Source organism: Quercus suber, unplaced genomic scaffold (genome assembly GCF_002906115.3).
Source record: "Quercus suber isolate HL8 unplaced genomic scaffold, Cork oak 2.0 scaffold_507, whole genome shotgun sequence".
In the NCBI taxonomy this organism is placed as follows: Eukaryota; Viridiplantae; Streptophyta; class Magnoliopsida; order Fagales; family Fagaceae; genus Quercus; species Quercus suber.
In genome coordinates this window covers 435,755-459,516 of record NW_027069956.1, presented here as the reverse complement: position 1 = coordinate 459,516, position 23,762 = coordinate 435,755, and the positions used below count along the sequence as shown (strand labels likewise).

The 23,762-nt window shown below is 31.7% G+C and overlaps 3 protein-coding genes and 1 long non-coding RNA gene across 4 annotated transcripts; 3 read left to right on the top strand and 1 right to left on the bottom strand.

Moving 5' to 3' along the window:
• Positions 1–8,025: 8,025 nt before the first annotated feature.
• On the top strand, positions 8,026–11,801 carry LOC111998979 (transcription factor LAF1). Its single transcript, XM_024031105.2, has 3 exons — positions 8,026–8,309; positions 9,726–9,855; positions 11,047–11,801. The coding sequence occupies exons 1-3, from the start codon at positions 8,174–8,176 to the stop codon at positions 11,648–11,650; spliced, it is 870 nt and encodes a 289-aa protein (XP_023886873.1). The 5' UTR covers positions 8,026–8,173; the 3' UTR covers positions 11,651–11,801.
• A 1,652-nt stretch (positions 11,802–13,453) lies between these two features.
• LOC111998983 (25.3 kDa vesicle transport protein SEC22-1) lies at positions 13,454–15,220 on the bottom strand. The gene is made up of 5 exons (XM_024031109.2): positions 14,987–15,220; positions 14,425–14,585; positions 14,099–14,242; positions 13,930–13,997; positions 13,454–13,818 (listed from the first exon to the last, which is right to left on the bottom strand). The coding sequence occupies exons 1-5, from the start codon at positions 15,175–15,177 to the stop codon at positions 13,717–13,719; spliced, it is 666 nt and encodes a 221-aa protein (XP_023886877.1). The 5' UTR covers positions 15,178–15,220; the 3' UTR covers positions 13,454–13,716.
• A 1,985-nt stretch (positions 15,221–17,205) lies between these two features.
• LOC136063289 (uncharacterized) lies at positions 17,206–19,917 on the top strand. The gene is made up of 3 exons (XR_010624967.1): positions 17,206–17,880; positions 18,322–19,016; positions 19,713–19,917. It is a non-coding gene; the product is annotated as an uncharacterized LOC136063289 (long non-coding RNA).
• A 30-nt stretch (positions 19,918–19,947) lies between these two features.
• On the top strand, positions 19,948–23,729 carry LOC136063287 (uncharacterized). Its single transcript, XM_065763447.1, has 9 exons — positions 19,948–19,951; positions 20,089–20,237; positions 20,856–20,963; positions 21,711–21,881; positions 21,982–22,542; positions 22,864–22,938; positions 23,035–23,163; positions 23,253–23,327; positions 23,406–23,729. The coding sequence occupies exons 1-9, from the start codon at positions 19,948–19,950 to the stop codon at positions 23,685–23,687; spliced, it is 1,554 nt and encodes a 517-aa protein (XP_065619519.1). The 3' UTR covers positions 23,688–23,729.
• The last annotated feature ends 33 nt before the right edge of the window (positions 23,730–23,762 follow it).

Here is a 23,762-nt window from a genome sequence, read left to right as displayed (position 1 = left end):
AAACTTCACAAAAAATTCTTTTCTGATTAAGACATAACATCAAATATCTTATGTTTGCAAATTATCATAAGAATCTGTTTAACGGAATAAGTTCATTGTTAAATGATAATACAAGAGTAGAGGGACATAATCTGCAAGTACGAAACCTTTCGGAAAAACCAAGTATTGAGAGTAAAATTGGACTCAAATCCATTAGGCCGTCTAAATCCAAATGAAACAATAAGGTATGAGTAATAATAAGAAGAACAATCTGTTTTATTCCGATAAGTTTCTAACTAGCTTGTACCCAATTTTGACTTGGCATGGCCAAGTCGAACCCTTACCCATACAGACCTGACTTGCTCATCAAGTCCTTATTATAAAATTCTAAACGAAATTATTATTTTTACTCACTGTGTTTATACACTAAAGTCATATTAAATTTTTTATATAGTAGATGAATATACCAACAACAATATTTGTCAACTTGATAAGTAATTTTTAAATATAATTGTTTTCAATGTCTATCTTACTACTAACTTTTGAGTAATTTTCTTTGGTAAGTTCATTATAGATTTTATTTCTTATTATTTATTTTTTTCTTTGCTCAACATATTTTATTTTATTCTTAAAATTGTATATATTATATGAGTTGGATTAGTTTTTTCTTTTAATTTTTCTTGCTTATTTACTTATGTACTACGTTTTTAAAGCCTCAATTTTTTTTAATTACAACTATAATTTTGCTAACTTTTAGCAAGAAACTAATCCAATAGCACACTTAGTTTATAAGTGATTTTACTTTATTTCATTAAACCAGTATAACATTAAAGGCCATTCCAAGTTGATTTGATTCGTTAAAGGCTAATTAAGGGTCATAGAAATAGTAGTCTATTTTAGTCTAATAAGTTTTTTTTTATCCAAACCTGTTAAAACCCAACCCTAACCCTCAATAATCCGAGTCGGGTTCGTGTTGTGTTTATGAGTTGGGTCAAACATTGAAACCCTAGTTTTGATGAGTTTGAATTTTAGGTAATATTAGAAACTTGACTTAATATCCAAGTTAATTATAAAAATCCCAAATATTAATTATTGTGCAACAACGGAAGCTCTAATGTTAATAGTTATGATTTGGGACTAATGAAAGCACATTCATGCAAACAAGAAAATAAAAAACCCACATGAGACAACAATATTGAACATAGATTGGCTAACTCCTTGCCTACATTCATGGGTAACACCAACCAAAATCCACTATCAATGATATGGTTACAACCACACTTAACCAAACCTCACAATACTCAAAACTCACACAAACAACACTAACAAATCTCGCCAATATAAACAAAACCTCTCACAAACACAAACTAACTCACAAACCTCATAATCCCAAATATACCCAATAATTCTCTTATACTAAAAAAAAAAAAAAAAAAAAAAAAACTCCGTGTTTATCTAAGAGTTTTTTCCTCTCCTCATGTGGAAGGACCCTTGGGTAAAATCAACTAAACCCCTAGACCTTGATAACAATACATTTTTTTATAAGGCTTCAATTTTATTCCTTGATGGATATGAAATACCCAATTACCTTTTCAACTAAAAAAAACCTTTTCCTTTCATATGTAGAAGAATCCTTGTCTACCACATCAAAGAAAATTCTTGTCTTTTAGGCCAAGGAAAAACTTTCATTCCATGCCAAGGAAACCAAACCAAAACTAATTAGGTATTTGTGACAATTTTTAACATTAATATATTACAACTTCCTAGATTTCTATAAAGTTCACCTCCATACTCTCACTCTTTCTAAACTGATGTTGCATTAGACAATTTTATATAAATTGAATGGTTAACACTTACCATTATCCAATTTTTATCAAGATTAAATATAATGGTCTTAGTGTTTATCAATACTATTTATTTTTGGCTGAATTAGTGTGTGTTAATAATTAAATGTAGTTAATTAAATAGTATTTTAAAACTTAACATTATTGAATAATTTAAAATTTATCCCATCTGGCCCCAATGACATAAGCAGATAAAAAAGGAAATTTAATATCTCAAATATAAGTACGATGGATTTGAAATAAATTTCCTACAATTTTAATAATATATTTATATTTTTAATGGGTTTGGGTTTGAGAATACTTTCTTTCATCACAATCTAGTCCTTAACATTTTAGAATTTGTTGAACTCATGTTTTTACACTTTATTCTTTTCCATGGTACTAATTTGGCACAAATTATGCTTAAAGTCTTATCTCAAACTTAAGCAATTAGCGTTGTATAATCTTTAAAAAATGGATTGGAAAAACAAAACCATGAATAAAAGTAAATAATCAGAACAAACAGAGTTGAATACTACGATTATTGAGTGGGTAAACAATCCAAATTTATTAAGTTCTTAACAATCCAAACAATTTCCGCTCTTTGTAGCTGATCCCTATGTAACACCATATAATATAGGTCAGCACTGGTTTCATTGTTTTGAAAGAAACTACTTTCGGTTTGGTTGGCAAATAAATATGACATACAGTTGTGACAGTTTATCAAAACCAAGACCAGTTGACATATATTCAGAGAGAAGTTTTTTTTTTTTTTTTTTGATTACTCTATTGGATGATCCAGGGGATCAATACTCAATTGTAATCCTGCCAATTTATATATAGGAATATGATCTGTCAAAGAACTTTAGGTTGCATATTTTAACTTGTTATCCCATGTGTTGCTATATTTTAATGAATTAGTGAACCAAATGCTGATTCTCAACAATGATTGAAGATGGTTTTTCTTTTTGTCAATCTCATCAAATGATTCATCATTGACCATAATCAGAAGGGTGAGGATATTTTTTTTTTTTCAATATATGCAACATGACGCACAAGGGCACAGGCACATCACTCATTAAATTTCTACTCTGGTGTCCTTTCATTTTTTTTTTTTTTTTTTTTTTTTTTTTACTTTTCTACTTGAATTTCCCACATTTCATTGTAAGCTAATTCTATGGTCAACAAATGTATATTAATTTTGGAATAGTTGGAATTTTGCCACAACAATGGGCCTGATGAAGGTGATGCATTGCTTGAGACATTTACTTGTCGGTAGAGAGGCATGAGAGATAAAACCGACAACTTGCTCTAATTTTTTTATGTTTCTCATCGAACGTTTTCTTAAGGCTTTGTATGATGCTATACTTGTCTTTTATGAAAATGTCCATGGGCTCTACAATGGAGCAACGACATGTGCGAACCTTCTTCAATTGCTACTTGTATGCATTATAATTTATAAACTACAAACTATATATATATATATATATTGAATTGAATAAAGTTGATGTTAAGGTTAAGATTTTATTTTTTATATTTAACGAATATATATAGTGCCATATCTTTTAAATTTTTAAATGACACGATATTAGATACACCTTTAATTTTGATTTTTTAAATCTATAATATTTAATTTAAACCAAGAAATGGAGTAAGAGTTGATCATTTTCCAAAAAATCTTCCATGTGCCTTCAAATGTTCATATCACATGTAATGTAAGTTCAATTCCTAGTAGGCGACTTAGTTGGCCCAAATTGATCATTTTCCAAAAAATCTTCCATGTGCCACCCAATTAGAGCTCGCCCAAGTCAATTATAAACAAGTAATGCTAATTACACAACAGTTTTATAATAATTTCACAAAGCTTAGGCTACCTAAGCTAGGCCCACCACTAATTTTTTTTTTACCTACTATTAATAATTAGCTACCAGAGCTATTGTGAAATTATTGAGAATATGTTGTGATCTTAGCTTTATTAATTAAAAATCCAACTCAGCTTCCACCTTATCTCTATTACTAATGAAACCTAGAAAATCTCTCTCTCTCTCTCTCTCTACCAAATCATCAAGGACCATAACCTCCTTCAACTTCATCTCTCTTGTGAAGTGACATTAGCAAAGTCTTGTGGAATTGACGTCAGTAAAGTGTTTCTCTTCAACTTGGGGTTGTTGGAAAGGAGTCGATCTTAAGGTTTTGGATCTTCTTGAACCCACAAAAGATTTGGGTGGGTAAGTTTTAGGGTTGGGTGGTTCAATTTAGACCATCTAGTTCCCGCCTTGATTGCGTTGCTATCACTCATTCTAAGTCGTGTCAAATCGATTTAGGCTACAATGCACTGTAGAACTCAATAGAGTCGTTTGTTTTTTCCAACGAATTTGAAAATGTTAATTGATGGATATATTCGTGGCTTCTTTTTTATTTATTTATTATTTTAAGGAAATAGTGGGTGATGGGGAGTTGGGGACAACTCTATGCTCGAACAAAAATGCATTATCTTATCGAGAGAGCGGCTCAGGTATTGTTTAATTGTGAAGTTCATGAGATTTGGATTTGTTTAGATGATGAGAAAACAAAGGGAAAAATATGGCCTCATAACTTTGCGCGTGCGCACAAGAGAGAGAGGATTAATGAAGGCCAACAGATATATATATATATATATATTTTTTTTTTTTTGAATTTTGTTATAAATGGATGAGGTGGAAGTTGAGTTGGATTTTTTCTTGATACAAGATAGAAATTCTATTATAGCATAATCTAAGTGTATATGGGTGTGAAGCTCTCTCTTGGAGACTTAAATCCTGACTTTTGCCCCCTACACCCTACAAGTATTTATACTTGTGGAATGATTATCGCACTAAGAGCGTGCGGTAGTTGGATTTTTAAATGGCCTTGCAACATTGCGAGCTTTAATTGGGCCAACTTAGTTACATTGTAACAATTACACCTTAATAAAGTTTACAAATTGTGGATTCCAGTTAGCTCAACTGGTAAAGTCTATGATGATTGAATAAAAGATCTAGGGTTCAATCTTCGCCTATATCAAAAACTAAATGGTATTTTGGTCTGATAATAAAGAGTTAACATCAGGAGTGATTACTATAGGTTGAAACTCTCTAAAAAAGAAAGTTTACAAATTGATGTAATAATAAATTTAATCAATGAGTTTTAACCATCTAATAAATTATTTGACAAGTGATAAATAATTTTTTTTTGTGCTTACAATAAAAGGAGGGGAATTTGAATTTTCTCCATGAAAAAAACTGAGTTTTGTTTATAAAAATATCTTGCCTTGAGATATCCAAAATATTTGCCCATCCCACTGAAAATTGAAAATTTCTTGTAAATATTAATGCAATATAAGTGATTACATAAATATCACTTATAATTTGAGGAAAATGAAAATTTTAAAAATATAAAGAATAAAATCTCCATTTTAACAATGAAAATCTGAAAAATAGATTTGAAAATCATAAATAAAATATTAAAATATAAATTATCACAATAAAACACAACCAGGTATGGATGCCGCCCAATGATTCCAAAATATACTAAAAAATTTCAATATTTGTAACCTTGTTTGGTTCCAATCTAACACTAATAAAGGACAGCTAATCAAACAAGCTCTTTTTTCTTTTTCTTTTTTTAATTTTTTTTTATTCCCTTCATTTAGTTATAGGTATGTAAGTTTGTGGCAAGACTTTTGGATTAAAAAATATATTTTTTTCTGATAAATTTGTGGCTCTATAAAACATAGAAGGTTCTTTTTTTTTTTTTTTTCTTTTTTTTTTTTTTTTTTTTTGAGGAAAAATAGAAGGGTTCTTCTGACAATCATGTTCTTTATGCCTTAAATTAGTAGGGTCAACCAAGAGATACAATCCCGCAAGACAGGGTTGCAGATTCTTTAGCTTTCCTGGTACTGCCGGAGTACATGACGTCAGGCATGACAACCAAAAAAATCATCGCACTTAGTTTATCAATCTTATTGTTTCTTTGGTTGACGTCCAACGTTACTGCGAAACACAATGGCCCATCTTCATCTGGGACTTACATAATTACATTTACATTGGTTTCCTTAAATGGACCATTAAAGTTTTCTAAGGTGCAACACAATTGGAAGAAAAAATGGTCTGAATACTTTCATCGTAACTAATAAAGCCTATTCAAATGAATATAATGCATAACTAAAATTTTAGAAAATTTTCAAATGAATGTTTTATTTGTGGAGACGTGAGATTGTTGTAACTTAATTAGCATCTTTCAGTATTTTAATAAAGGTGTTTAAGATTCAAATTACCTCCTCAACTACCAAATTATTTGTTGGGTTAAAATAAATTGACCTCAGTTAATTAATTCAATTATCCAAATTGATTAGTTAGGTTAAATTACATGTAAACCGGGGAGGTATCAACAAATTACCAAATAACTAATATGCAGTAGAAAATAGATAATATAGTGATTTGTTGACGAATGAGGAAAACCTCTCGCAAAGCAAAAATCTCACCAAGTGAATTTTAAGTCACCACTCTCAATAATTCACTAATCAATAATCAAGCGGTTATAAATATGAGAAATCTTACCATTATCCTGGCTTATCCCAAAATACCAACTTACTTTTGAACAATCGCTTTAATACCCAATTGAACTTGATCTTGCAGCGGACTTCTTCGCTTTGCACAAATCTCCAATTTATGACTAACTCTTTTGTATGGATCCTAGTACGTGACTAATTCTAGTAACTTGATTGATTGTTGTTGGCTGTAAAGTTCTTCACTTCATAAATGATGAAGATCAGAAAACATTTGGTTACAAAAACTTAAGGTGTACAAACGTAGTAGCTTCACACAGAGTATATGAGTTTTGGGTCTCTGTTTCCGTACTTTACGACTTTTAAAATAAGCTTTATATATGACTAGGGTTGTAGAGAGAGAAACCCTAATCATTTAAGTTATCATGAGTTGAATTTCAGATTTGAGAATTCTGAAATCATAATTCTCGATAAATCAAGCTTATGTCGAGCTTGTGTCGAGTTCCATCATTAATCCTCGATAGCAGCTAGTGTCAAGTTAGTGTCAAGATTTAATGAAACAGCTTTTCTTCACTTGTTTCTTGGATCAAATTTTATGTCTTTAATGATACCGCTTGATATGTTTGAACAACATACTTCTCGATGCATTAAACACAACTTAGATTTATCCAATTACAAGTAAAGTACGTTTTGTCAAAAGACTAGCCAATTACATAGAAAATATGACCCTAACATTATTAACTAATTATAAAATTTTTAAAGTGTCTTAAACACACAGAAATTTTTTTTTTTTTGATAGTTTAAACTCCTTAATGAAAGTTTGAAGAGTTTGAGTATATATGACAAAATATTAGTTGAGATTATATCAACAAGTCAAGAAAGACACACCCTTGCACACATTTTGTCATAACTAGTATACATGTTAAGTAATGATTGAATTAATTTTCCTAAGTGGTGCTGCAGTGGTCTTCATGTGTAAGTGATGTAATCCAATCGCACATTAATAAATGTGCAAGTTATATTAAAGTGTGTGGCTGAATGTGCGTTTGTAGAAGAATTTAGATTATATTTACCATAATCCATATTTAAAATTTTTAGCCTTGAAATAGATATTTTCCTGCTAATGCTAGCATCTTTTTCATTTCTAAATAATTTTTTTTAAAACCCCCTCAACAAATTATTCACTCCTTTCGCTGTTTCACTGTAGTCAAAAATCAAAACGTCACATAGCCCTATTTGTGATTGACCTTGGGAGGAATGGCACATCTAATTGGCTATAATTTGAGCTTTTCACCATCTAATTAGAGTATTTGAACCTTAACATATCAAAGACCTTCAAGGTAAACTTACCACCAATTTTTAGTCCTTCAATTGGCACAGAAATTAAAAAGCCTGTCGACCTATATGCAATTAATGATACTACGTTCTTGGGGCACATATCACCCACATGGTCCAGGTCAATTCTTTCTCTGAGTTGAATCTCCTAAATTAGGCAATTACAGGTTAGCTAGTTTAAACCATTATGTAACATTGACATTTTTAAAATCTTGAAAGTTTCTATATGTTATGCATTAAAAAAAAAAATGAAATTCTTTAAAAACAAAATTCATTGCTTTGTTAAATCATCTTATTTTCAAAGGGAGAGCAGACTTCAACTAATCATTGCTTTAAATACCAAAGTCTTCATACGGTCGGCTACCCATTGTTCTCTTACATATAACCTCATCAGAGACATATATTCTTTCACACTCTCTCTCTCTCTCTCTCTCTCTCTGTGGCATATAGATAAAAATACAAACTCAAACATTCAAGCTATTGCTAAGTTTAACTTCTGTTAATAAGCAAAATGGGGTGCAAGTCATCAGACAAGCCAAAGCTAAAGCACAGGAAGGGCTTGTGGTCACCTGAAGAAGACCAAAGGCTCCGAAACTATGTCCTCAAACATGGCCATGGCTGCTGGAGCTCCGTCCCCATTAACGCCGGTGAGTTTGCTATACCCGTAACCCCTCTATCAATGATCATGTTTAAGTACATTGCGGTACATGGTACCTTAACTAACAAATTCTTAATGGTAAAATAAAGGATTAATGGAGTTATCATGAGGTTATGGGATCATTTAATTACTTTGTTCATTGTAATTATTGCCTTTTATAGTCAACTCTAGACTATAGCTTATGGTGTTCACTCTATCATCCAAAAGTTAAGAAGTAATAAATTAGTGGATTGATTGGGTGATAGGCGCATATTCAAGAATCAAAATCAACATATTAGTTTTTATTAATATGCAGTACACATCCAACCAGTTCATTAATATTTTTATTTTTAATCTTGAAATACGTTTTGGATACATTGTAAGCCTTAAATATAGTACTTACGTGTTATTTCTTAAGTTTTCTTTTTAAGATTCTACTATGTGAATTTTTCTTATGAGATATAAGTATATTTTTTAGTTAAGTAACTACATGACTGAATCTTAAGAGGGGAATCTAAAGAACAACACCTAAGATATTGTACCTAAGTTTTGTCTTTGGATATATATGGATAGACATTGTAAATTTATATTAATTTAAAATGGTGATTTGAAAATCTTATTGTTTAGAGTGCATTTTGCTCATAACCTCTCGAGTGGATAATTAAAATTAATCCAAAAGAAGATTATGAAGAACTCCCTTGTATAAACCTATATTTGGATATTTTCATAAGCCTACCTGTTTTCTATAGCATTGTTTTAGTAGCAAAAATGTGCCTCGAATTTCATTGACTTGAAATGAGAGTGATCCAACCCAAATAAACACTTCCACTTCTATGAAGTTGAATTTGTTATTTTAACCAAAAAATAAAGTTGAATTTGTTATATTCTAAAGTTAATTATACAAGTGGCTTACTGAATGAAGAACAAGTTGATTATTTTCTTATTCAGCCATCTACCTCATTTTATAGTTTTGTCCAAGCATATAAAAATAACCAATTTAATTACAGAGTCCTGATCTACGGTAAATTGTGTGGCATACTGCAAAAAGTCTAACTTATTTTCCATTTTTTTCCTTGATGGTGATAGTGCTAGAAAAGTTCTATATATATATATATATATAGATAACTTTGGCTGCTTAATAATAACTTTTACTCTTACTTTTACTTTTATTATAGTTAATTACTCGCTTAATTGTTCGGAGTTAGTAGGATGCTATCCTAAGTCAGCAGCAAAATTTCAAGCCCCCCAAAAAAAGTCAGTAACAAATGTATTTCTGGTGAAATCTGAAATGTTCGAGTGAAAGAGATTGATTATGACCTTTTTTTTCTTTAATAGACAGAATTTGACATACTAGAATTGACTGAAACGCCCTCATCAGTTAACTTTTCTCCCATCCTCATCACAAAGTGTAACACTTTTCTCGCAGGCTTGCAGAGGAATGGAAAGAGCTGCAGATTAAGGTGGATTAATTACTTGAGACCAGGATTGAAACGAGGGATGTTTAGCAAGCAAGAAGAGGAGACAATTCTGACCTTTCACCATATGTTAGGCAACAAGTAAGAAAGAAGGGTGCACTTACTTTTGTTTTATTTTTTAATTTAGCTTTGCTAATTAGTGATTAAAAATTCTAGAATAACATTCAACAATTCTATATTCAAAGGTAAAAACATGGGTACTTCTCAGTCCATGATGTTGACATAAAATTATAAGTAGCCATCAAGACAGATACTTGCAAGTCATCTCAATACACCAATCAACTGAGGTTATAATCTTTGTGACCATGACAATCATGCAAGCAATGCAATTTGCTCACTATTCTCAAGGGTGGCACAATTGTCTCATGATGATGTTTTATGAAGCTGAGATCTTTAATTTGAATCTTCCCTTCTCTCTCTCTTTTCTTTTTTTTTCTTTTTTTTTTTTGGTGGAGTCAAACTCACTTATGGCTTATGAAAAACCAAAAAATAAAAACAAAAACAAAAAACCCTTGCCCACTAGGTTGAATCTATTGGGCTACGTGGAAGTATAATTGTTAAAAGTAAAAATGGTGCAATAATTTTTATATTTTAATTAGTAGGTAGGGAGAAAGTGATGACTTCGGTTAGCACATGTAATGTAGTTTTGTGTGGGCAAGTCTTGATGATGAATGGAATAAGAAAGTAAACCTAATAGTTTTATCCTATGACGATGCTTAGTAATTGTACCACTGCAAACCAAGTTAGAGATTATCGGAGGGCACAGGCTTAAGTTAGAGAGGGTCGCTCTATTTTTTGAAAAACTTAAAGAGCAAGAGTTATTTTTATTTCAATATGAGCTCACCTTTGTTGATGGTGTAGAACTCTCTTTTTATAAGGTTGAAGAAGACCTCTGATTAGATGTCTATCAGAAATCTTCCTCCAATCGAACCTCTTACTTGTCAATCAAGTAATCTTGTTCTTTGGGATGACTTGAATTAAGGAGATTATATGAGAGATTAAATCTCTCTCTCTCTCTCTCTCTCTCTCTCTCTCTTCTTCTTCTTCTTCCTTCTTTTTTCTTTTTTTTATTTTTTATTTTTTTATTTTTTATTTTTTTACGAGTCTTTGTTTGACCTAACTCTATGATTAACTTATTTTAGCCTTTAGGCATATCATAGTACATTTTTGTTTTACAGTTAACCCGGTAATTAAGAATATATAGTAGTATACAAGAACTATTTTTTGTTATAAACAACAATGATAAAGGTAATACCGTTTGTCATTGAGCAGGTGGTCTCAGATAGCACAGCATTTGCCTGGAAGAACAGATAATGAGATTAAGAACTACTGGCATTCTTATTTGAAGAAGAAACTGGCCAGAGCTGAAGAAATGGAAGCTCATACCAAAACACAGTATACTAGTTCAAGCTCAGATACTGTGGATTCTTCAAACTCTCCCAAAAATCCCAGAACTGGAATTCCAAATATTTGTAATTCACTTGAACACATGGAAAAATCAACAACAAATGCTTATCATTCACCTAAAGAGGCTAACTGTAGCCCCTTACCAAAGCTTTTATTTGCCGAGTGGCTTTCCTTAGATCATGTTCAAGGTGAGAGCTTTGCAAATTCTGCTGAGGGACTAATTGCTAGAGATGCATTTTCTCATAATTCAAACTTCCAATACACTCCCATGCAAGTTTTTTCATCCAATGAAGGAACATATAGTGGTGAATTTCACAATGGGCTAAGCCATGACTCAGCCACTACTGAGACGTTCAATTTACAATATAAGTTTGAGGATCAGATTTCAGGAAATGGGTTTGTTGATTTCATCTCTGGGGGTGATGCATGTAGTGATTTCAACATGAATAATGGTGTAATGTATTTCTGAGCACTAAGGGCAAGTTTCTGGGCAACTGAGGAAGAATAACTTCTAATTACTCTTATTGTAATAATATTGATACTAATAAAGGGCCACTATACAATTTATCTGAAATTAATAGCTTCTTTGACCATAAAATAGGTCATTAAAAACCAGTTAAGTTTAATTAGTGGTTATTCTTCCATGTAGTTGCTTTTGGGGACACCCTTACTCATTTGTTTCAAATACAGTGCCTTGCAATTTGTGATTTTCATGTGTTGCTTGGACTCCTGAATTAATATGATTCAGAAAGTGTAAAAGTGGTCCTTGATGTGGGGATTCTCTTCTATTATGTGTCTAATTGCTTATCATTCACACAATAGTTACCTGAAAGCTTGTTCTTGGATCCGAAATTAAATCCAAGGAATTTCGACTTCAAATGACAACCACATACAGCTTGTATAGTCATTTACTTATCCCATCAAACTTGTTATCATAGTTATACCTTTGTAAAGTGCAACTGTGGTGAGATTTTTAAAAGAAGTTAAAAGTTACATTTGAAGGTAAGGGAGGCATTTCAGCAAAAAAAAAAAAAAAAAGGTTAGGGAGGCATTTGCTACAAATTAGGTTGCTTTTACAATGACATTAACCATTCTTAGAGTGCTTGCGACCAAAAATCAAGAATCTGTTTCAAGACTAACTTATATGTGTATATATATATATATTTCTTTTGATGAATAACTTGTATGCGTATATAATTGGCAAGACAAAAGCTCTCCACATAAAATGGCATGTTGTGGTAGATTATGCCAAATGGATGATTGGTCATTCATTTTGGGAACCATTTGAAGCCATTCTTCTTTGATTGCTAATTGCTTCTCTATGCATCCCAAAACTATCAAAATCACATAACAAAACTAAATAAGATCAACGTATGAGAATCTTACAGTTCCCCATTCTTTATTCAACATCCGTATTGGGTTTATGATAATGTTTTTTAAACTTAATTGTTGGGCCAGCTGTATCTTCTATATTATATAGCAATATGACTTTAATAGATAAACAAAATTTTCACCTAAAAAAGGTTCTGGTTCCATTGACTTTACAAAGAATTCAAATCATAGAACATTTTACACCAGCACCATTGTCGTTCTACAAAGCATAGGGTTGTAAACAAAAGAGCCTAGCTTTACCTGCCTCATCCAGCTGGGGCTTACTAATAAACAGTCAAACATAAAAATGAATAACAATTGAAGGGTTTGTGAACTATATACACCCTACTCTCATTAGGCAATTGATTACATACAGGGACGAAGCCAGAACTTTGAGTTAGGAGAGGCGGTTTTACTGTTGGCTGTGTGCAGCGATTTCAACCTCTAATTCTATTACTTAGCTGTTGTGATTTTTTTTTTTTTTTTTTTTTTTTGTAGGTAAGAACAAAATTATTTTTGTTTAGAATTTTTTAAAGGGCAGGGTTATTTATTTTGGATAAAATTAGTTAATTGAGCTTAATTTTGTTTTTAGTTTTACTGGTAATTTTTGTTGTTGAGCCTTTTTTTTTTTTTTTTTGGCTTGTGTATTTTGTTTTAGATTTTAGATCTATAAATTTTTTTATGTACACTAAAATAAGGAAAATATTAGAGCAAGTTTTTTATAAATTACTTATGTAATAAGTGGTTACTAGTAAGTAAAAAAATGATATGAGTGGTATGCTCATATGCGAACCAATAAAAATTTGTTACCAAACAGTTTGTAAAAATGTTATAAAAATGTTTGTGAGTATAACATTATTCTTAAAAGAATCAATGTTATTATTAAAGGGAAATAAAATGTAATTTTATAGAACAAAATTGCTAAAATTAATACACGTATATGTAATAATATTCAAAATAAAAAATTAGGGGGGCCATTGCCCCCCCTAGTCCAAGGGTGGTTCCGCCTCTGATTACATAACAATGTGTCCATATGGTTGATTGATCATTAGGCCAATCGGCTTATTCTAATTACAATGACTAGAACAAAGTTACATCTTTCAAATTTATATTTGTGCGGAACTAGAAAAGGACTAAATCATGACTTGCGCAAACTCATACATTTCATGAAATTATGATGTGGTCTGTGAGTACTAAGCTAGCCCATAAAAGAACAACAACAACTACGACAATTGTTGTGATAGGCGTCCACTTCAGGGCAATTACCTGTGAAGAAAAATAAATTGAAAATATTACAAAAACTTAAAAACTATGCTTTATTTGGGTGGTGATGAGAAATGAGAATATGATAGAAAAAAGTAGAAAATTTTTGCATGCCTCCAGGCGTGGGGAACTCCATATTGAGGACACAGTTTGAGGTGTCACAAATATTCGATCCGGTATTTCTGCCAAGAGAAGAAGAATAATACATGATTTATGTGTTTATTCATTATTAACAAATTGATGTGAAAAAAAGAAAAAAAGAAAAAGAGAACATGAACTTCACCTGCATTTTGCCTTCGTTCTAAAATTTCAGATATGTGTTTAGTAACAATATCTACATCTTGTTTCCTATTAGCATTAAGCTTTGATAGGTTGGCCTGCGTTCTTGTATCCATGTATTGCCTTCTGATATTCCCAATAATGCTGTCTGAGAATTAAGTTTCAGCAATATAGTTTCCAGAAAAAAAAAATATTGATAAGAGCATAAAACACAGAAGATTATAAAATATACGGCGTGGGAATTAGTGTCTAAAATAAATCATGTTCTCCATGTTCTATAATTCGAGTGCTACGCATCAATATCAACTCGTTGAAGTAAATAGAAATTACCAAACTTCACAAAGCTGTATGGTCTGGTGATTTTCTCTATGAGTCTATTATCAAACTTCTCAAACTCCTTCTGCAAATCTTGTAGATAATGGAAAGCTAGTTTTCTTGGATATGAAGAATCGCACAATGTGATGAAGATGATTCCATTGTCGACCAAGTGGCTAGCTTAATGTCAAAACATTAAGTAAAAAAGATAAATACCATCACCCCTTCATTATGATGATGAATGTTTTATACCATGATCAACTTCTTTAGTTTTGTTTATATTGCTATTAAAACCCAAAAAGAAAAAAGAAAAGAAAATAAGAGAGAGGATATAATGGAATTAATATCATGATTTCAATCAAAAACTTAGAACCCCAACATTTCTATTATGGCACTTGGCACATGAATTAGATGTCCAAAAAAATCGGAAATATTGCTAGTAATTATAATTAAAAATAATAATTACAAATCATATTTTTCATGAAATATCTAATGTGATATTATGTGAAACATAGTGCTTAATCGTTCTATGGAAAATAAAATAGACAAGTAACAAAAGGAAATAAAGGATATATACTTGAAGCAGTGATGATCAATGTGAATGGTCATCTTGGAATGTGCCAAGGCTCCTTTGGAGATTTCTTTGAGTATGAACTCTGCTTGTTGTTTGTAAAATAAGAAGTTGTTATTTTCCTCAATCGTATACCTAGGTCCTTGTGCAAGAGGCAACCCATCGCTCACTCTTCCAACCATCGTTAGCTTAACCATTTGCTAAGAAATATGAATCAGTTCTCCTTTAAGTTAATGAGGTTAGGATGGATTTGGACTTAAAAAGGAAATGTCTTTTATAGGACAAATGGGGAAAGGAAGTAAGAGACTTGGAGCTGAAGTTATTCCTTGGGTGTGCAATAGAAATCAATTCCAGAGGAGAAAAGCAGTGTATATGTTGAGGGGGTAGCAAAAGTTTAAAAGATTCATTTCCTTTCTTGTTTCTTTTCCATCTTTTCTTTCCTATCTCTACATATGTATTATGCATGTAACTTAAGCTTGCTTTGGTATGACTTTTTTTCTTAGTGGGAATCAAGTTGCAGCAAAATAATTAACCCAAATGCATTTATTTAAATTAATTTTTACATGATCATAAAATTTGCTACCTAAGACCAAAACATATATTACCACCATTTTTTTTTTCAAATCCACCTAAGATCTCTTCCCTCGTTATGCCCAATCCTACGTACCAGCCTAGAGCATTTGCATTGTTAGAGGCATATAGTTAAAATGTTAAATTTAACAACTAGATATAACAAAAGTGGCACAAAAAGCTAGTGCATTGATGGAGCTATAGTCATATCATTTGGCTGTTGTGCTACAGGGCACAATCAAAGATGGCTGCACTATAGCTAAGAAGGTAAAAAAAAAAAAAAATTTTATTAAAAAAATATATTATTTTATTGTGTTATTGGTGGTGTTTGTTATTTATTACAGTAGATATATTATTTTATTGTATTAAATGTTAAAATAAAACCACCATACAAAGTGAAATTGTAAAGCAACTTTTTGTGATATTAAATTCCTAAATTTTTGCCGTCACAAGTGGATGCTCTAAGAACACCTTCCATCACCGATGGCCACCTTTGATCTCTGGCTTCCATTAGGCCTGAATAGTCATGTCAAGCCGAATTTACTCTGTTTGAAATCTCTTGCTTGGAGAGATTGTTGTTGTTCCTTACCTTCCAGGTCATATGTTTCCCAAGCATGGAACAACGTCGTTTTTTGAAACCAAAAAAAGGTTATTAGAGAGTTTTGGAAGATATTACCGTTTTTCAAGTGATCTCATGTCTCACTATGACACATCATCAACGCGAAAAACATGTCTGTACTCTATAGTGTTATTTGGCACTTAACAGACACCTAGGCATAGCGATTGGAGTCTTAGGACAAAAAGGCTTAAATTCAAACGCTCTTTAATGTAAAGGAAGTAGATTAAAAAGTTGGAATGTTAGGAAGTAGAATCAAAATTACTCTAAACTTAAATAGTATAATTTGCAATTTACTCTAAGAATTTTGGTAAGTTTTCAATTATTATCTTAAAATTTATGCTCTTTAACCTAAGAATCGACAATTAACATTAAAAAAGTATACTTTTTTTCATATGACAAGAGAAAATTGAACAAGAGTAAGTGGGAGGAGAGGAATTCTAATTTATATTCTCATAGAATACAATGAAATAGTATCATTAAATTAAAGAAATAATAAAATCAATCAATATCATATACTATATATAATAGCAAAAGTATTTCCCTGCAATTAAGGATATTGTGAAATGTAGAAAAAATCCCACTTAAAAATCTGCCACGTATAGAATTTAATTTAAAAAGTTACATCGTAAAACTCAACCAAATGTTAAACCCATTGATTCCAACCCAAACGCAGCAACCCACTAAGAAACGAAAAGATATACCATATGAACAAACACGTTTAACATCTGTTTAGAATCCGCTTATTTTGTTGAAACTAAAATTTTTTGCTAAAAGTATAGTAAATAAAGGTAAAAGTTAGCTGAAATAATACAGTAGGACTCATGAATAGTATCAAAAAGTACAGTGAACTTATAAATAATAGCAAAAATAAATTGAATAGTAAAATAAGCTGGCAAAATTAATTTTGCCAAACACACAGTTATTGTTAAAAAAAGACGCGGCATCTCAACCAAACAATAAACCCATTCATTCAAGACCAAAGAAAAAACCCATCAAAAAAAAGAAAAAGAAAGAAAAAGACCCAAAAAAAAAAAAAAAAAAAAAAAAAACCCTTCCCTTCCTCCTTTCAATATTCACTCTAAACTGATATCTGCTATTCCACTTTGTTTCGTTTCTTCTTTGCAATATCATATTCACAAGGTCAACATAGCGTTCTTAATTTTCCTCTTTCATATACTCTTTCTGTTGTGTAATTTAGCAATTTTCTACCACCTCAAGGATAAACCCATCGGTTTAGCCACTTTCTTACCATTCGCACGTTCCGTTTTAAACCAAAAAAGAAAACCCAAAATCAGCCTCTTCAGAAATTGAACAGAGCCGTTCTCTTTGTTCAAGAACCAATAGCATCTCTTACAATCAAAACCATTTTGTGACTATCAAATCCTCCAAAAATAAAATAATTATTGTCCTATAAATACAGCTTATCCCATGATTTCAAACTCTATTGTACATTTTTGTTTGATCTTTCACTGAACAAATATTGATTCTTGGCTTAGAATATAATTTTATTTTTTATTTTTTATTATGCCTTCTAGAACAATCGCTAAAGAGAGAAAAATCCGAGGGTCAGCAAGTTTTTTGGCCTTGCACAAAGAGAGAGAGAGAAATCTGAAGGCTGTTGCCACGATTAGGCTAGCAACCCACCACCACCAAACTCAAATTTTAACAATGGGTTATTCGACAATGAAATGGGCAACAATAGCTTTCATTGGTAAGCTAATATAAATATTCGAATCCTGCAATATATGTTTTGTTGCTTGCTGTCGTGTCTATGGTTTTTCTAAATGGGACCCGATTTGAATGTTTTGGTTTCTTTGAAAGTAGATGAAATTTGCACTATTCTATATATGTTAATTTTGGTATTCTATATATTCATTTTTATTGCATTCCACATGTTCGATAAAATATTTTTAGACCTTAATATGTGATGTTTGTATACGATTTTTTCTGCCTCATACTATGATAAATCTAAATGATTTTTTCATTTATGAACAATGAATATGAACAGAAGTTTTCAAGGATGAATGCGCTAGAAGATATCAGCATGGTGGATAGAATAAATTATCAACCAAATATGATGCAATTGGTAATATTGCATAACATGTACTTAGTTTTTGCCATAGCGATGTGATGGTATGTTTACTTATTGCAGATAGTATTGCACCACAATTTCAGATGAATAAGCAACAGTCCTCCAAGAACTTCTCTAGCATTCCCTACCCAAACACCAATCTAACTGTATTTAATTGGTGGTCTCTACATTAGAAATATTGCTCTAATGGTAATGATAACTACATTTTAGTAACACAATTGCAAATTGTTTGATAAAATTATAATGTTATTCTAAAATTCATTTTGTATTGTTCATAGCTTTAAGTTTACTAAATGATGTGTATAATTCTCCCTATAGTACTTACATTACCTGACTGCCTAAAGAGTTCACTATCTACATTGGCCATGGTCAATAATATTTCAAATCATTGGCTTCTTTCTCCTCTGGGTTTGTATCAGTTTGTTTTATATTTTCCTTTTTTTTTATATTTTTTTATTTTTTATTTTTTATGTAATTAGTAATGTACTTCATATATTATAATTGTTTTCTTAATTTTATAATCACTATGAAATTGGAGGGTGAGAAAGAGAGACAAACTCTTACTATGATATAGGTCAAAGATTAATGAAAATGTTGGGCAATGGTGGTGTTATCCTTAGAGAGAGCATGTAATTTAGTAACTTATCACTATGTTTAGCTATTTTATTCCATGAAATTTCAGGTCAATTGAGCCACACGTGAAAGGAAAAGATTTACTTTGATTGTGATATTGCTTCAAGTCCTTTCTCTTTCGGGTTTGTTTTCTACTAAATTATCTTTATCTTTTTTATAATTCTTTTGTTAGCACTGTATAGATTTTCATTATTAACATAATAAAGCATTGTATTAAAGTTACCTAAAATATGTGTTAGATGAAGATGACATTGCCAGCTTTATTTTTGTGCAGCACTTGGTTATATGATTTTATTCCAAGGTCACAAATTTCATGTCTTTGATTATTAATAAAGTCAAAAATTGCCAAAATCAAAAGATGAAGAAAAAAAAAAGAGAAATAAAGGAAAGTCAAAGAAAGAAAAAGAAAATGAAAAATTAAATGGTAGACAAAATAATAGTTGTTATAGGTGTCATATAAATTGAAAAATCATCTTAAGTTTGAATCATATTTATAAGCCATGGAAGTATTTTATGTGTCTTGATATTACTCCAACAAATGATATTTTAAGGATTACAAGGAATTTTATTATTAGTAGAACTTATATTATATTTTAGTTACTCACTAAAAAAAAAAAACATATTTAGTGGCTTTCTTGGTAGATTTCCATTGATGATTGTTTGTTCTAAGCTTACTTTATGTTTTTACTATCAGATTGTATCTGAAACACCAATGACTTAAATCATAGTGCTAATATCCTATAAACCATTACATCTTTGTAGGGCTAATATTGCATCTTTGTAGCATTCTAACTAATATTATGGTTTTGTATTTTCAGCCAAATCAACTTATGGATAAATATTGACAAATGGCAGGTGGTAGTTATACAGTTGTAACAAATCATAAGAAATGTTGGTTGGGGGTTCAAAATATAAGTCTTTATTTCAACCTATATGTATTAATCCGAAAGATAACACACTCTATCAAGTCTATGAAATTCTATATGTATTATTTTTGTGATCTTTTAACTTTATGAAATTCTACGTTTGGTTCTTTTTGTTTTTGTTAGTACCATGGGTTAAAAATGTGACAAAATGAATGTGTAGAACCTTTGAACATTTAAATTTTTATATTGAAACCATGCAAGTTTAATAAGCATTTGAAATTTACAAGAGATATGAAATGAGTCATCTTTTTTTTTTTTTTTTTTTNAGGATCAGAATTTCAGCGGCAAAAGAGGGAAGCTTCCTTCTCTGATTTGGGCCCGTTGAAGGATAACGAGCGTCGTGATCTTAACTGTGCTGTAAAGGAGTATTTGCTTATAGCAGGGTATCGGCTCACTGCAATGACATTCTATGAAGAGGTATTCAAAACAATGCTGTCTCTCTCTCTCTCGCAGTTTGAATGACTTTTTTATTTTTATTGAGATATGTCTATCTGCTTTATTTTTCTGCTTGTTTTCTTCTAAATTCCTTGGTTTTTCTTCATGACCTACCTGTTTAAGTTACAATTAGAATTTAGAAGGCTGAATCAATCAACTGTAAATAAATGCAGTTGCATTTACTGGCTTTCTTGTCTGCCTGGTCGGAAAAAACATGATGCATTACATATATGTGTTTCTGTGTTTTTAAAAATATAGCATAACTCAAGGTTACCTAGAACATTGTATACTTGCCCTTGTGGTAGTAATATAGGGATTTGGTACACTCCTATACCCAGTATGAAATACATTGAGGCTAAGCTCGGTTCACTGTTTGTGGTCTTCGTTTGCATTAGAATGTACGTGATTCTCAGAAGCTGATTGCACTAGAAAGGGCATCGAAACTTTATCCTTAATTGTTGTCTTTATTGATTTTGACTTGTTTGCTGTCCCATTACAGATGAAACCTCTAATCATGTTATATATGTATGATTTTCACTTAATTGTGTATCTAATCTTAAAACATTATCATAACCTTACCTGACAATATTTTCACTTCAGGTTACAGATCAGAACCTAGAGGTTTGGCAGAAGACAGCTGCATGTGTACCAGATGCCTTACGTCATTATTATTATCAGTATCTTTCATCAACTACAGAGGCTGCTGAGGTATTTCCTGAGACGTTTAGGCAAGTTGCTTCTTATGTATACTCAAAAGAGTTCTAGTACCATTCTTAGTCCTTTTTAGTGTTTAAAGTTATTTCCTTTTACCAAGCTCACCCGTCTTTTTAAAAGAACACCAACGCCTTTGCAACCCACTTTCACTTTCTTACTGCCGATCTATGTAGTGCTTGATGCATATTATACCACTAAGTGGAATATAAGTATGTTAACGTATGGACTTGAACTTCAGATGATTGCATCAGTATAAAACTTTTTTATTAAATGTACTAAGTACCATTTACTTGGAGCACATGAGTAACTTTTGCCTCCACATTCTTGTTTGACACAAGAATGTAGAATTTGACCTGAAAGTGCACATATACATCAATTTATCAATTCACGATTGTGATATAATGTGTCAAGATTTGGCTCTTAATCTGTTAATCACCATTCCTAAAATTGGAATTCTCTCACTAGATTAGTAATCTCAATATGTAAATCAGATCTATTACTCTACTCACAGCCTTCTTATTTTTAGAGTTGTGGATTTTGCTTATTTGTTCTTTACTTTCCATTTTTCCAATTGCCAATTTTCTCCTTTTCTAAATTTTCTTTTGAGTGAGACATTATTTTAATAGATACTTGATATCAATGTTGTAGATGCATAGTTTGATTCATTTGATGTATCTTGAAACTCTTTGTTTTTTGTTTGCTCTGAACTGCACATAAATAGCTACGTATCTTGTGCTGCAGGAGAAAATTGCCATGCTTCGAGAAAATGAGTCATTACAAAAAGAAATTGAGAGGCTTAATCTTGAAAAGGAGAGCTTACAGAAGAACAAAGATTTGGCTGATGGACAAATAAGTGCATTAACTAGATCCTTAGAAGCTCTTCAGAAGGATCTTAAAGACAAAGAGAATCTGGTACTTCTCCCTTACTGCCCTTAATCTTTTAGAACAGCTGTGAAATCAACATTCATACTTGACTATGCAATAAAATATTCTAATATTTCTTGACTTTCAGGTACAAGATTTGAAGCAATCCTTGGAGCAACAAAGGAAGGAACTCAATGGTTGTAGATCTGAAATCACTGCTCTGAAAATGCATATAGAAGGATCTTGTTCAGGAAGGAATTTCCTAGCTAATGATGTTGAACATGTCCAGTCACAGCCTTTAGAAAAATACAAGGAAGAAATAAAATCACTACAGATGGAAATAGAAAGTTTAAAAGCAAAAAGCATGAATGCTCTTGATTCTGTATATCCTGTCAAATCTGAAAATGAATTTGCGCAGACAGAAGAGAAAGTTGTTGAGATACTTGAAGATAAAAGTATAATATCTCATCCAGTTGATGCAGGAGTGGTAGACCATAATGTTTCTGAATTACAGGCCACTCAAAGTTTTAATGACAACACAGATAAACCTGAGGAAATTTCACAGGAGTTGTTAATGAGTCATTTGAATGATGATAATCCTTCTGAAAACATTGGAAATGTTTCCAAACAAAATGGTGAACCACAATCAGAAGAAAGAAGACTCCTAAAATCAGACAATTTATCTGGTGAAGCTGTTTCTGATAATATGGCAAGTACATTTTACTCTTGCTTGGGGAAATATAATAGCCTGCACAGGAATCTGCCAGAAGCTTTTTCTTCTGTAGGGGGTTGGGATGGGGTTCTTATTGAGGCAACTTTGTGGTGGTATATTAATGTTCTTTATGGGGGACTCCATTAAATACAAAACTTCTTAAAGTTCAATTTCAAATCTTTGAATACCCATCCCCCTCCCCTGCCCCCAAGCCTAAAAAGAAAAAAAGGAAAAAGAAAAGAGAAGTCTGATTTGCATGTGCTTGTGTGGTAGAATTTTATTTAACTCCATATCTGACATATGGTTATACTTGGACAGGGCTTAGGAACCATACAGATCTTGGCAGATGCCTTGCCTAAGATTGTACCTTATGTCTTGATCAACCACCGTGAGGTTTGCTTTTAAGCAATTTTTTTAACGTATCATTTATCTCAGGAGTTTTCTTATCAAATATTCTATTTGTGATGTATTGGTGTTATTAACCTACAGGAGCTTCTTCCCCTGATAATGTGTGCGATTGAGCGCCATCCAGATAGCAGCACTAGAGATTCCTTGACCCACACATTGTTTAATCTAATCAAACGCCCCGATGAGCAACAGAGACGAATTATAATGGATGTAGGTCATTCTTTGAAGAATGAAATTTGTGTTGTTAGTCAGATCTATGGTTATAATCATTATGTTTAATCTTTTCAACTCTATATCAGGCATGCGTTAGCCTTGCTAAGAATGTTGGTGAGATGAGAACTGAAACAGAATTGCTTCCCCAGTGCTGGGAACAAGTAAATCTTTTCAACTATACCATTCTGTTTTTTACCTCAAGAAATAGGTACTCATTCTTTTGGATTAATGTATTGCAGATAAATCACATGTATGAGGAACGTAGGTTGCTTGTTGCTCAATCATGTGGATTGCTTGCAGAATTTGTCCGGCCTGAGATTCGTGATTCTCTTATTTTGTCTATTGTGCAACAATTGATAGAAGATTCTGCAACTGTTGTCCGGGAGGCTGCTGCTCATAATCTGGCCTTGCTGCTTCCGCTCTTTCCGAATGTGGACAAATATTTCAAGGTCAGCCTCACTAAATATGCTTCGAGGCTCATGGAGAAGAATTCTGACTTGACAGGATTGGCTGCAATGTAAGCTCTAGAACAGGTTGATGACACATGGTCTAGGGAATGGAGCCTTTTCACAACGCTGGTTGAACCTTAAAAAAAA